Source organism: Hemiscyllium ocellatum, chromosome 5, assembly GCF_020745735.1.
Source record: "Hemiscyllium ocellatum isolate sHemOce1 chromosome 5, sHemOce1.pat.X.cur, whole genome shotgun sequence".
NCBI lineage: Eukaryota > Metazoa > Chordata > Chondrichthyes > Orectolobiformes > Hemiscylliidae > Hemiscyllium > Hemiscyllium ocellatum.
The window spans coordinates 136,340,566-136,355,016 of NC_083405.1; the positions used below are offsets into that span (position 1 = coordinate 136,340,566).

Here is a 14,451-nt window from a genome sequence, read left to right on the forward strand (position 1 = left end):
AACCAGCAACCTGAATTTGACTGGGAAAACACCACTATCATAGGACAAGCCAGACAGAGAACAGCCAGAGAATTCCTAGAAGCATGGCATTCATCCCCAAACTCCATCAACAGACACATTGACCTGGACACCATATACAAACCACTACAGCTGAAACTGACACCCGGAAGCGGCAAGAACATCCATCAACAGATACATCGACCTGGACCCCACATACAAATCACTGCAACTGAAACTGACACCCGGAAGCGGCAAGAACAAACCAATATAAATACCGGAAGAAACGTTAAAGCAGCGCTTCACACGAGGCTCCAACAGCACTGATGATGTTCCCTAGCCAGGGAACGAAACGTTTGCAGCAAAAACTTCCAGCTCGGCGAGCAGAACCACCACAACGGATACCCGAGCTACAAATCTTCAATCAGATTTTAAATATCACTATTCCTTCACAGTTATCAGGTCAAAATTCTGGAATTCCCTCACTAAGGGCATTGTGGGTTTACCTACAGCACATGGACTTCAGTGGTTCAAAAAGACAACTCACTACCAACGTCTCGAGGGCAATTAGGGACAGGTAATAAATGCTAGCAAGACAGCAACTCCCATGCCCACGGTGGCATAGTGGTTAGCACTGCTGCCTCACAGCGCCAGAGACCTGGGTTCAATTCCCGACTCAGGCGACTGACTGTGTGGAGTTTGCACGTTCTCCCCATGTCTGCGTGGGTTTCCTCCGGTTTCCCCCCACAGTCCAAAGATGTGCAGGTCAGGTGAATTGGCCATGCTAAATTGCCCGTAGTGTTAGATGAAGGGGTAAATGTAGTGGTAAGGGCGGGTTGCGCTTCGGCGGGTCGGTGTGGACTTGTTAGGCTAAAGGGCCTGTTTCCACACTAAGTGATCTAATCTAATCACCTGTGAATAAAAAGCAATGATTATGGCTGACTTTAATTTCATGTTTTGGGTTAATTGACTTGGAAAGCTTAGCTACAGCAACTAATTCATGGAGTACATTAGATTAGATTACTTAGTGTGGAAACAGGCCCTTCGGCCCAACAAGTCCACACCGACCCGCCGAAGCGCAACCCACCCATACCCCTACATATACCCCTTACCTAACACTACGGGCAATTTAGCATGACCAATTCACCTGACCCGCACATCTTTGGACTGTGGGAGGAAACCGGAGCACCCGAAGGAAACCCACGCAGACACAGGGAGAATGTGCAAACTCCACACAGTCAGTCGCCTGAGGCGGGAATTGAACCCAGGTCCCTGGCGCTGTGAGGCAGCAGTGCTAACCACTGTGCCGCCCTAATCATTAATCATTGCCTAACAATGATTAATCATAGTCTACATTAATCACACACTGTTTTAAGGAATAACCTAATCTCACACTGTTTGGGTACTTGCTGAAATAAATTGTGGCTGTTCACAGAAGTTAGCACATTGCATTTGCATCAAGCACATAAGAATCTCAAGAAGAACCTAACATTTGGTGGCAGCGGTGAGATTTCAACATATACAGACATTCTAGACCGACTGAGTAAGTGATCACATGCGTGATGGTAACGCGAGATGGACGGTCCCACTTGGTAAGATTTACCTTGATCTTTCTCACTAACTTATCGCTCAGTTGACCCCTCGTCCTCTAGGACTCTGTAGTGACAGGAAATCTCGGAGGTAACCTTTGCACTTCTATGCTGACGAGTTCGTCCCAGGGAGATTAGAGTACCCCTGGAATTTGGGGTTTAGAGTCTTCTAATAGAGGGATATGAGGTCCCAGAACATAGACAAGTAGTTATCATTTATCTTATGTACTGTCTCAAATACCCTGCCTTAAACAGATTACTGAGACAGGAAATCCCCATGCGAAGGTCAGGATGCTGAAGTGCATGTGGAGACTGAAAGCACTGGACTAGTATATAGAGATAAGTTTGGAAGTTGAGACTTAAAAATGGGATAGACATTAGACAAGTCAGGTGTTGGAATCTCTTTGCATTGGTTATGCCGGGATGCCTCCCAAAATGAGGAATGGTTCAGGCGTCAGTCAGGATGTTTAAATAAAAAAAATTGAGAAATGAAATTTGGCCACTCGGAGCAACTTGAGATATAGATACATGTTAAAAACAGAGGTGGCAATTTGGAAACGTAATATGGGGACTAAGTGGAAAACTTTAATATCCACGTGGAGAAAGACTGCCGAGGAAATAACAAACAAATCTAAATAGGCCAGCTGGGAGAATAACAGACATTAAAGAGGGATTAGAGTGTGTGAACATGACAGAAATCCTAAGTCTTGGGAGGTGCTGAAGAGTCAGTGTGAGGATTAATGACATGATTGGAGAAAAACAATATAGGAAAAATTGAGAAAGGAGAGACAAAATAAGGAAATTCAACCCTGATTCCTTAATTTGTCTCTCCTTTCTCAATTTTTCCTATATTGTTTTTCTCTAATCATGTCATTAATCCTCACACTGACTCTTCAGCACCTTCCAAGACTTAGGATTTCTGTCATGTTCACACACTCTAATCCCTCTTTAATGTCTGTCTGTTATTCTCCCAGGGATAGTTTTCTAGAGCAGTATATTGTGGAGCCAACCAGGGAGCAAGTTATCTTATGTCTGGTAATAGGTTTAAGAAATTAACTTCAAGTAAAAGATGAACAGGGTGAATAGTCTTGGTAAGAATAACTGTGACAGATGTTTAAGGAGAGAACTCATGACTGTCAGCAAAAGTTCCATTCAGTAAGGAGGAAGGATTCTAAGGGAGGGTTAAACCAATCATGGCTAACCAAGGAAGTTAAATGGAGTATTAAGTTAGAGAAAATAAAGCATATAAAGATGCCAGAGCCAGTGATAACTTTTAAATATTTAACAAGAAAGGGAAAAGTCAAAGTGAATCTAGGCCCCTTAGAAAATGAATCTGGGAAGATGGTAATGGGGAAACAAGGAAATAGCAGTGGAGTAAACAGATATTTAGCACCAATCTTTATGGTGGAAGATACCTCTGACAGCCCAATAATACTCAAGAACATGGGGGAGGAATTAAGCAACATCACTAAAGGTGTATTAGACAAACTAATGGGGCTATATGTAGATAAGTCCTCTGGTGCAAATGGCTTGTATCCCAGGATGTAAAAGAGCTACAGACATAGTGAATGTATTTGTTATAATTTTCCGAACATCCTTTGCATTCTGGCGATGTACTGGCAGATTGATCAACTGTCAACATTCAAAAAGAGATGGAGTTAAAAAGTGGACATCTATAAGCTGATTAATCCAATATTTTTGTTGAAAAAATATTCAAATCAATTACTAAGTAATAGCAGGACATTTGGAAAATCATCATCTTACAAAGTGGAGTCAGCATGGCTCAGTCATGAAAGAGCAGTCATGTCTGACTAATCTGAATGTTTTGAGGAGGTATCTACCAGTTCCACTAGTGTCTGAAGGCATTGAAACAAGCTAGGAACAAAGGAACAGGAGTAGGCCATCTAACCCATCAAGCTTTTTCCATCATTCAATGCAATCCTGGCTGATGTGTGGCCTAACTCCATATACTGCTTTTGGCCCAAAGGCCTCAGTGCCTTAACAAAAAATGATCTATCAGATTTAAAGTTAACTGATCTGACATCTGTTGCCATTTATGGAAGAGTTTCAAACCCTTACCACGCTTTTTGTGTGTAGAGTACTTCTTGACATCTCTCCTGCATTGTCTGGCCATAATTCTCAGACTATAGCCCCCTAGTTCTAGAGTCTCTAACCAGTGAAAATGGTTTACCCTTTTCCTGTTAATATTTTGAAGATTTTGATTAGATCACCCTTGAACCTTCAACATTCTGGAGATGACGAGCCTAATTTGTATAATCTCTCCTCGTAATGTAAGCCTTGAAATCCAGGTATCCTTCTTTAAACCTACTTTGTATTCCCTCTAAGTCCAGTAAATCCAGTCTAAGGTGTGGTGCCCAGATCTATGCTTCGAGCAGGATCTCACCAGTGTTTTGTACTTCTGCATCCTTCTGCTCCAGTCTGTAACAGAGAGGTTGGTGGATATCTCCTGTATTTAACTTTTATACCATCTGGAAAGTACTCTGATCTATCCCTTTTTGGCCCACAATGGATAATTTCACAACTGTTGGTATTGAACTCTATCTGCAATAGTTTTGCCAATTCACTTAGCCTGTCAATGTAATGCTATCATTTATACTGTCTACAGTGCAGGCTAACTTCTGTATTCAGCAAATTTGAATATGACTTTCCATACCATTATTCAAGCCATTAATAAATAATGTGAATCTTTGAGCACAAATCCTTTGTGGGATATCACTGGTTACACCCTGCCAATTTGAGTATCTACTCACTATTCTTACTTTGTTCCCTGCAGCTCAACCAATTTCCAAGCCATGTCAATAATTTACCTTTTTCAATTTGGTAGGCTTCTATCTTATTTGATAGACTCCTATGTGGGATGTTATCAAATGCCTACTGCATAACAACCCCTGTCCATTACCTTAGTCCTGTCTAAATATTTGGGGAAAGATTTAAAAGGAACCTAAGGGCCAACTTGTTCACGCAAAGGGTGGTGCGTATATGGAATAAGCTCCCAGAAAAAGTGGTGGAGACTGGTACAATTATAAAATTTTAAAAGGCCTCTGCGTTGGTATGTGAATAGGAAGAGTTTAGAGGTTAATGGGCCAAGTGCTGGCATATGGAACTAGATGAATTTAAGACATCTGGTCAACATGGACGAGTTGGACTGAAAGATCTGTTTCCGTGCTGTACATCTCTATAACTGTTTGTCAGAAAAGGCACCTTACCGTAAGACATAGGAGCAGACATTAGGCCATTCAGCCCATTTACTCAAGGACCTATCTATATCAGTTTTAAGTATACTCAATGATCTGGTTTCCACAGCCTTCTGTGGCAATGAATTCTGTAGATACATCACTCCCTGGCTAAAGAAGTTTCTCCTTACCTCTGTTGTAAAAAGTATTTCCTTTACTCTAAGACTCTGCCCTCTGGTCGCAGTCTCTTCTGCCAATGGAAACATCTTCCCAACATCTACTCTGTCCAGGCCATTTGGTATTAGACAATAGGTGCAGGAGTAGGTTCTGCCCTTCGAGCCTGCACCGCCATTCAATATGATCATGGCTAATTATCCTTAATCAGTATCCTGTTCCTGCCTTATCTCCATAACCCTTGATTCCACTATCCTTGAGAGCTCTATCCAATTCTTTCTTAAATGAATCCAGAGACTGGGCCTCCACTGCCCTCTGGGGCAGGGCATTCCACACAGCCACCACTCTCTGGGTGAAGAAGTTTCTCCTCATCTCTGTCCTAAATGGTCTACCCCGTATTTTTCAGCTCTGGTTTGGTACTCCCATCAGCGGAAACATGTTTCCTGCCTCCAAGGTGTCCAATCCTTTAATAATCTTATTTCTCAATCAGATCCCCTCTTAGTCTTCTAAACTCAAGGGTATACAAGCCCAGTCGCTCCAGTCTTTCTGTGTAAGGTAATCCCGCCATTCCAGGAATTGACCTCGTGAACCTACGCTGCACTCCCTCAATAGCCAGAATGTCTTTCCTCCAATTTGGAGACCAGAACTGCACACTGTACTCCAGGTGTGGTCTCACCAGGGCCCTGTACAGCTGCAGAAGAACCTCTTTGCTTCTATATTCAATTCCTCTTGTTATGAAGGCCAGCATGCTATTAGCCTTCTTCACCACCTGCTGTACCTGCATGCTTACCTTCATTGACTGATGTACAAGAACACCCAGATCTCTTTGTACTGCCCCTTTACCTAACTTGATTCCATTTAAGTAGTAATCTGCCTTCCTGTTCTTGCCACCAAAGTGGATAACCATACATTTATCCCCATTAAACTTTATCTGTCATGTGGCTGGTCTTGTGGCCGAGTGGTCTGAGGCGCTTTGTTGTGTGTAAATATCTAATGAGGGTTGTGTTCGAATCCCACCATTTGTTTGCGTTGCCGGTTTTGGGCGGCATGGTGGTGCAGTGGTTAGCACTGCTGCCTCACAGCGCCAGAGACCCGGATTCAATTCCCAACTTAGGCGACTGACTGTGTGGAGTTTGCACGTTCTCCCTGTGTCTGCGTGGGTTTCCTCCGGGTGCTCCAGTTACCTCCCACAGTCCAAAGATGTGCAGGTCAGGTGAATTGGCCAAGCTAAATTGCCCATAGTGTTAGGTAAGGGGTAAATGTAGGGGTCTGGGTGGATTGCGCTTCGGCGGGTCAGTGTGGACTTGTTGGGTCGAAGGGCCTGTTTCCACACTGTAAGTAATCTAATCTGACCACTCACCTAACCTGTCCAGGTCACCCTGTAATCCCCTAACATCCTCCTCGCATTTTACCCTGCCACCCTGCTTAGTATCATCAGCAAATTTGCTAATGTTATTACCAATACTATCTTCTATATCATTAATATATATTGTAAAAAGCTGCGGTCCCAGTAGTGATCCCTGCGGTACCCCACTGGTCACTGCCTGCCATTCTGAAATGGAACCGTTTATCACTACTCTTTGTTTCCTATCAGCCAACCAACTTTCAATCCAAATTAGTACTTTGCCCCCAATACCATGCTTCCTAATTTTGCTCACTGACCTCCTATGTGGGACTTTATCAAAGGCTTTCTGAAAGTCCAGGTACACTACATCCACTGGATCTCCCTCATCCATCTTCAGAGTTACATACTCAAACAATTCCAGAAGATTAGTCAAGCATGATTTCTCCTTCATAAATCCATGTTGACTCTGACCTATCCTGTTACTACTATCTAAATGTGTCGTAATTTCATCCTTTATAATAGACTCCAGCATCTTTCCCACCACTGAGGTCAGACTAACTAGTCTATAATTTCCTGCTTTCTCTCTCCCATCTTTTAAAAAGTGGTACAACATTAGCCACCCTCCAATCCGCAGGAACTGATCACGAATCTGTCGAACTCTGGAAAATAATCACCAACGCATCCATGATTTCTCGAGCCACCTCCTTCAGTATCCTGGGATGTGGACCATCAGGCCCCGGGGACTTATCAACCTTCAGACCTAACAGTCTCTCCAACATCAATTCCTGGCAAATATAAATTCCCTTCAGTTCAGGTCCCTCAGCCACTGTTAACCTCGGAGATTGCTTGTGTCTTCCCCAGTGAACACAGATCTGAAGTACCAATTCAATTCTTCTGCCATTTCTTTGTTCCCCGTAATATATTCCCCTGGTTCTGTCTTCAAGGGCCCAATTTTAATCTGTATGTTTCAATTAGATTCGCCCCTCATTTTTCTAAGCTCCATCGAATATAGACCCAGAGTCCTCAAATGTTCCTCGTATGTTAAGCTTTTCATTCCTGGGACCATTCTTGTGAACCTCCCCTGAACGTGCTCCAGAGCCAGTACATCCTCCCTTAGCTATGGGGTCCAAACTGCACACAACACCCCTATTGTAAATATGGTTTAACCAGAGGCTTCTAGAGCCTCAAAAATACATCCCTACTTTTCTATTCTAATCCTCTGAAAGTAAATGCCATCTAAATTTTCTCTCCATTTAGAAAATAGGCCATGCCTTTCTTCTTCCTACTAAAGTGCATAATCTCACATTTTCCCAAGTTGTACTTCATCTGCCACTTCTTTGCCCACTCTTTTAACTTTTTGTCCAACTCCCTCAAAACCTCCCTGCGTCCTCAATGCTACCTGTACCTCGATCTATCTTTGTATCATCTGCAAACTTTGCCAGAATGTCCTCCGTTCCGTCATCTAGATCGCTAATGTAAAAGTGAAACGTTGTGGCCCCAACACTGAGCCTTGTGGAACACCACTTGTCATCGGCTGCCATCCTGAGAACGACTATTTTAACCCCACTCTCTGCTTTCTGCCAGAAAGCCAAGCTTCTATCCATGCTTGTCCCTTGCTCGAACACATGAGCCCTTATCTTACTCAGTAGTCTCCTGTGCGGCACCTTGTCAAAGATTAAGCCCTCAGGTCAGAGTCCATTGTGTTGGAAGTTGTGTATTGGCATGGATAGAGAATTGGCTAATGGGTAGAAAACGGGATGGGAGATAAGGGGTTCTTTTTCGGGTTGGTGACCTGTGACATAGAAAAAGAACATAGAACAGTCGGATTCCAAAGGGATCCGTGCTGGGGCCTGTTTACAATAAATGTTAATGACCTAGAGAAAGGAAGTGTGTGTGCTGTAGCCAGATTTGCAGGTGCTACAAAATTAGGTGGAATGGCAGGTTGCAAGATGGGTATAAATGTTTGGTGATATGAATAGGTGAAATAAGTGGGTAAGAAGTTGGCAAATTGTGTATAATGTGAGAAAATGTGAAATTATTCAATTTGGAAGGGAGAACAATTATTACAGAGCATTATTTAAATGGAGAAAAACAGTAGAGCCTTAGACTTGAGGGTTGTTGTACATGAAACACAAACCTAGCACACACCTCAAGCAGGTAATTAGGTAGACTAATGGAATGTTGCCACTTATTTCAAGGGGGAATGGTTTGAGTATGAGAGAAGGATACCTGCAACTGTACAGGATGCTCATGAGACCACATCTCAGACTGAGTAGTTTTGGTCTCCTTATTTAAGAAAAGATATAACTTCATTGGAGGCAATCCAAAGAAAGTTCACTAGAGGAAGAAAAGAGGGAGGGGGGAAAGAAAATCAGGCAAGATTATGTTACAAACAAAGGCTTAACGGATTTTGACTGTATTCATTTGGAGTTTAAACGAATGAGCAATGGTCTCATTCAAACGTCTAGGATTCTGAAGTAGGTTAAAAGTTAAAAGCTGAGAGAATGTTTCCCCTCATGAGAGAATTGATGACCAGGAGGCGCAATCTCAGACGAAATGGGTATGAGTTTAAGACTGAAATGAGGATAAATTTTAGTCTTTGGAGCCCCACAAAGGGCTCTTTCCTCCCTCTTTTCTCACCCCCACCCCCCTTTTCTCCCTCCATCCCCCACTCTTTTTTTCTCTCTCTCCCTTCATTCTTTTTTTCCCTCCTTGTTAAGACTTTGGGTAAACCCTCATGCTTAATTTAAACCAGTAATACAGAAAAGATTTATCCTGTGCAGTAATCTGCAAAAATTCGATAGGCCAAACACTATTGAAAGTAAAAATTAACGACTTTATTTCTTGAAGTATAACAGAGAATAATTAACTAACAGCTAGTTACAACTCCTTCCTCCAACCTGTCTTTTACTTTCCCCTTTACAATACTGGTCCGATTTAAGATTTACAAAACAAAACTTATCTCAAAACTAAGAAGCTTTCAGTTTTTCTCTGTATTCCTGTTATTGTCGTTGTCTTGGGGATTCTGCTTCACAGGTTATTGATCGATTAAAGGTACGTTTTAAGAGTTATTTTTCGCGTATTCTCTGCATGCTGGTGGCGTGGTAGTTCATATTTCTCCGATCTTATACCCTAAAGCATCGGATTGTATGATTGGCTCTTAAGATTGTGTCAATATACTAAATTCAAACTGGATTGGAGTTTTTTTTTTGTGGGTATAATTTAAGCTATTTGGCTTTCGAACAAGTGTTACATTATTACTTTCATTGAGAACACTTAGTGCTGTCAGGTATTTTTAATAGCTTTTAACTCAGGTACAGTACATCCATATCTTCATAACCACTGTCTCCCCATCTGCTGAATCATCCATTTTCTCATTGTGGTTCTGTTCGCTGAGCTGGGAGTTTTTGTTGCAAACATTTTGTCCCCTTTCTAGGTGACATCTTCAGTGCTTGGGAGCCTCCCAAGCACTGAAGATGTCACCTAGAAAGGGGACGAAACATTTGCAACAAAAACTCCCAGCTCTCGGCGAACAGAACTACAACAATGAGCACCCGAACCACAAATCTTCTCTCAAACTTTATCCATTTTCTTAGCTGTAGTCTGTTCTGAAAAAGTGTCTTACTGGTCTTTGTTTCTCTCTCTCTCCACTGATTCTTCAAGACTTGCTGTGTTTCTCCAGCAATTTGTACTTTTGAAATCTCCACTGTCTGCAGTTTTTTTGTTTTTTAGTTTATTCTTGTCTAATCAAGCTTCTGGACAAGGGAAAGCAGTGTGCCAAGGGAATAGGCAATGATGATTTCAAGGTTGGAATGGTTAGAGTTGAAGTGAGTCTTCTATTAGATCCAGAGAGCTTACTGGGGAGGAAGTAACAATGGAGACCAAATGCAGTTGATGGCAACGAATGAATGTTTCCTGATGAAGGACTTATGCCCGAAACATCGAATTTCCTGTTCCCTGGATGCTGCCTGACCTGCTGTGCTTTTCCAGCAACACATTTTCAGCTCTGATACTCCAGCGTCTGCAGACCTCACTTTCTCCTCGATGGCAGCGAATGGTCAAGGATCGAAGCTCTTGGCAAAATCTAACCAGGAATAATTTCTAAGAGGTTTTAAAAACATCAGGAAATCAAAATTGTGTACAATATTCCAGGTGGCATCCCAGCATAAACTTAAATAATCCAAATTAATTTGCCTTAATCCTGTATTGCGGCCGTTTATAAGGGACAAGAAGGAAAGTGGCAATAGGAGTGAAGGTCTTGAATCCTGCATATACTTAAAAGTCTATAATCCCTGTTTACATTCCTAATTTCCAGTTGGACCGGAGTATTGACTAGTTATACCTGGCTGTTTTGAATAAAATTTCTCTCCATTTGGGCCAATTGTGCAGCTTGTAAACATCGTTACTGTCAAGCAATAATTACTCCAATGCCAAATAATGTCGAATGCTGAAAGGATGGAGCAGGTTTCTTATTGTATACATTCACCTTTTTTTTTGTATTGTGTCCTTACCTTTGCAGATCCATTTACTTTGGAATAAAAATCTCTACAGATTATTGGTGGACTATTAATGTAAAACTTCGTGGAAAGGATGAGGTAAGCTTTGTATTTTTGATTTGGTTTAATGGATGTGGTGAATTGTCAAAATAGACTTGCCAGAAAGTTTGAAGCTCATGAAATGAAAGGAGTATTGGTGGCAAGAAAACTTACATTTATTTTTATATATCATCTTCTAATATAGAAAGTGAGGACTGCAGATGTGGAGATCAGAGTTGAGGGTGTGGTGCTGGAACAGCACAGCCGGTCAGGCAGCGTCTGAGGAACAAGAGAATCAATGTTTTGGGCATAAGCCCTTCAGCAGGAAATGCCTAAGATTGCGTCAGGAGCTTTGGAAAATGGTCTGATATTGAGCTCCAGGGGTATGGGAGCCAAATGAGGAAGTTAGTTTGACTGTAGTAGCAAAAGTCTGTAAGGAACTAGATAATGAAGTCAGACTGACTAAGGGGAAGAGAAGGCAGGGAGCAAATGATTAACACAAAGGAATAGGTGGTCTGAGGTACATTTGTTTTACTGCGAGAAGTGTTGTAGATAAGGCAGATTAGTGCCTGGGGGTATGATGTTACTGCTATTACTGGGACATGGTTGAGGGAAGGGCATGATTGACAACTAAATATCCCAGAATGTAGATGCTTCGGGGGGGATAGAGAGGGAATTGAAAGGAATGGAGGAGTTGCATTACTGGTTAGAACAACTCTGAAGGGGGATACAGTTCCATCTAGACCTCTAACACTAACTGAATTCCAATCAATGCTGGAAAAATTTTAAAATCTCCTATCACCACCACCCTGTTGCTCCTACACCTTTCCATAATCTGTTCACATGTTTGTACCTCTGTCTCGCGCTTGCTGTTGGGAGACCTGCAGTACAACCCCAACCTTGTTACAGCACCCTTCCTATTTCTGAGCTCTGCCCATACTGCCTCACTGCCCGAGTGCTAAATTGGGGGAAGGGTTACTATAGCAAAATTCTACAGGAGCTGGGGAATGTGAATTGAGAGCAGCTGTTTGAAGACAAATCCACATTTCATGTTTTTAATAGAATCCCTACAGCATGGAAAGAAGTCCACATTGAGCCCCTGAAGATCAATCCACAGACCCATTCCCCTAGCCTCTATTTACCCCAGACTAATGTGCCTAACCTTCGCACCCCTGAACGCTATGGATAATTTAGCATGGCCAATTCACCTAACTTGCACATCTTTGGATTGTGGGAGGAAACCGGAGCACCCAAAGGAAACTCGCACAGACGCTGGGAGAATGTGCAAACTCTACACAGATGGTCGCCCGAGGTTGGAATCGAACCCAAGTCCCTGGCGCTGTGAGGTAGTGCTAACCACTGAGCCACCGTGCTGCCCACTTGAGCCATCTCTCAGCTCCCTTCAATGGACCAATAATTTCTTGCCTACTGTGTGGGGAGCTTTTAAAAGAGGTTGATTTAGAGTGTAGGACAGACATGTCCCTGTGAAAATGAGATAGAAATGGCAAGATTAGGGAACCATGGATGACAGGTGAAATTGTGAAACTAGCCAAGAGGTAAAAGGAATCATATATAAGGTTTAGGTGACTGAAAACAGACAAAGCTTTGGAAGAATGTCAGGAAAGTAAGACTAATTTGAAACGAGGAATTAAGAGGGTGAAAAGGGGTCATGAAATATCTTTTTGCAAACAGGGTTAAGGAAAATCCCAAAGCCTTTTATTTGTACGTAAGGAGCAAGAGGGTAACTGGAGAAAGGGTTGGCCCACTCAAGGACAAAGGAGGAAAGTGTTAAGCCATGGGGTAAACCTTTCTGCTAAATTTAAACCAGACACACACACGTGCTAGCCTTGCGCCATAATCTGTTAAATTTTGAATGGCAAATAACTATCCAAAATATCACCGTTAAAAAGAAAAAATTAACAATTTTATTCTTGAAGTCCAAAAGAGAACATTAAACAACAACTCTTTACAACTCCTTTCTCTCAAACCTATTTTTATCTTCCACTCTACAATACTGGTCTGATAAATTCCCTCTTAAATTTACGGCAAATCAATTTTCAAAACCCAATGTCAAACTATGTAGATTCCTGTAGGCCATATTCTGTCTTCTGCTACACAACTTTGTCATGGACAGGTACCTTTTCAGAGGTCTATTCTGCTGATAGTCTGTTGGTGCTCGGCTGCTCTTTGCTGTTCTCCCCAGTTGTTCAAAATACCCGATTTCACTTACCCCAAAACATCAGAACGTCTCATTGGTTTGATGTAATCAAAACATTAAAATTCAAATTCGGTTGGATTTTGGTATCTTGGACATAATTTTAAACTGGCTGAATTTGAATTTGTGTATGATGGCAACACAGCATGAGCTATTTGTACACAATCAAATGTTACATTTTTAAGTTGTTCAGCATACTGTGCTTTTGGTCAGTCTTTGCCAGCTTTCTTTCACTCTCTAAAGGTACAGTACGCACCTACACCTTCATAACAAAAGTTATGTGTGGAGTCAGAGAAAATTGGTGAGATTCTTCATGAGTACTTTGCATCGGTATTCACCAAAGAGAGGGACATGACGGATGTTGAGGTTCGGGATAGATTACTCTAGGTCAGGTCAGCATAAAGATAGAGGAAGTGTTGGGTATTCTAAAAGACATTAAGGTGGACAAGTCCCCAGGTCTGGATGGGATCTATTTGAGGTTTGCTGATGGAAATGAGAGAGGAAATAGCTGGGCCTTAACAGATGTCTTTGCAGCACCCTCGAACACTGGTGAGATCCTGGAGGACGGGAAAATTGATAATGTTATCCCCTTGTTGAAAAAGGGTAGCAGGGATTATCCAGGTAATCATAAACTGGTGAGCCTGACCTCAGTGGTAGGGAAGCTCCTGGAGACAATACTGAGGGATAGGATCTATTTACATTTGGAAGAAAATGAGCTTATTAGTGATGGGTAGCATGATTTTGTGCAGTGAAGGTCATGTCTTACAAACCTAATAGAATGCTTTGAGGAAGTGACAAAATTGATTTAGGGAAGGGCTATAGATGTCATATATGTGGACTTCAGTAAGGCGTTTGATAAGGCTCCCCATGATAGGCTGAAGGGGAAAGTGAAGTTGCATGGGGTTCAGGATATACTGGCTAGATAGATAGAGAACTGGCTGAACAACAGGAGACAAAGTAGTAGTGGAGGGGAGTTTCTCAAAGTGGAGACCTGTGACCAATGGTGTTCCACAGGGATCCACAATGGAACCACTGTTGTTTGTGATATACATAAATGACCTGGAGGAAGGTATTGGTGGTCTGATTAGCAAGTTTGCAGATGACGCCAAGATTGGTGAAGTAGCAGATAGTGAAGGTGAATGTCGGAGAATATAGCAGAATGTGGAGAGTCGGGTAGAGAAATGGCAGATGGAGGTCATCCTGGGTAAATACAAGATGATGCATTTTGAAAGATCCAATTCAAGAGTGAACCATGCAGTAAATGGAAAAGTCCTGGAGAAAATTGGTGTACAAAGATCTGTGTGTTCAGGTCCATACACCCTGAAGGTGGCAACGCAAGTCAATATAGTGGTCAAGAAGGTATATGGACCACTTTTTCCTTCATCGAATGGGGTACTGAAAA

General features: G+C 42.2%; 1 protein-coding gene across 1 annotated transcript in view; it reads left to right on the forward strand.

The window, feature by feature from the left end:
• adck5 (aarF domain containing kinase 5) overlaps positions 1 to 14,451 on the forward strand; it is a 137,275-nt gene that overhangs the window by 50,889 nt on the left and 71,935 nt on the right. The window contains exon 4 of the mRNA XM_060825663.1: positions 10,819 to 10,894. Coding sequence (XP_060681646.1) covers positions 10,819 to 10,894 — 76 coding nt within the window. The remainder of the gene's footprint in view (positions 1 to 10,818; positions 10,895 to 14,451) is intronic.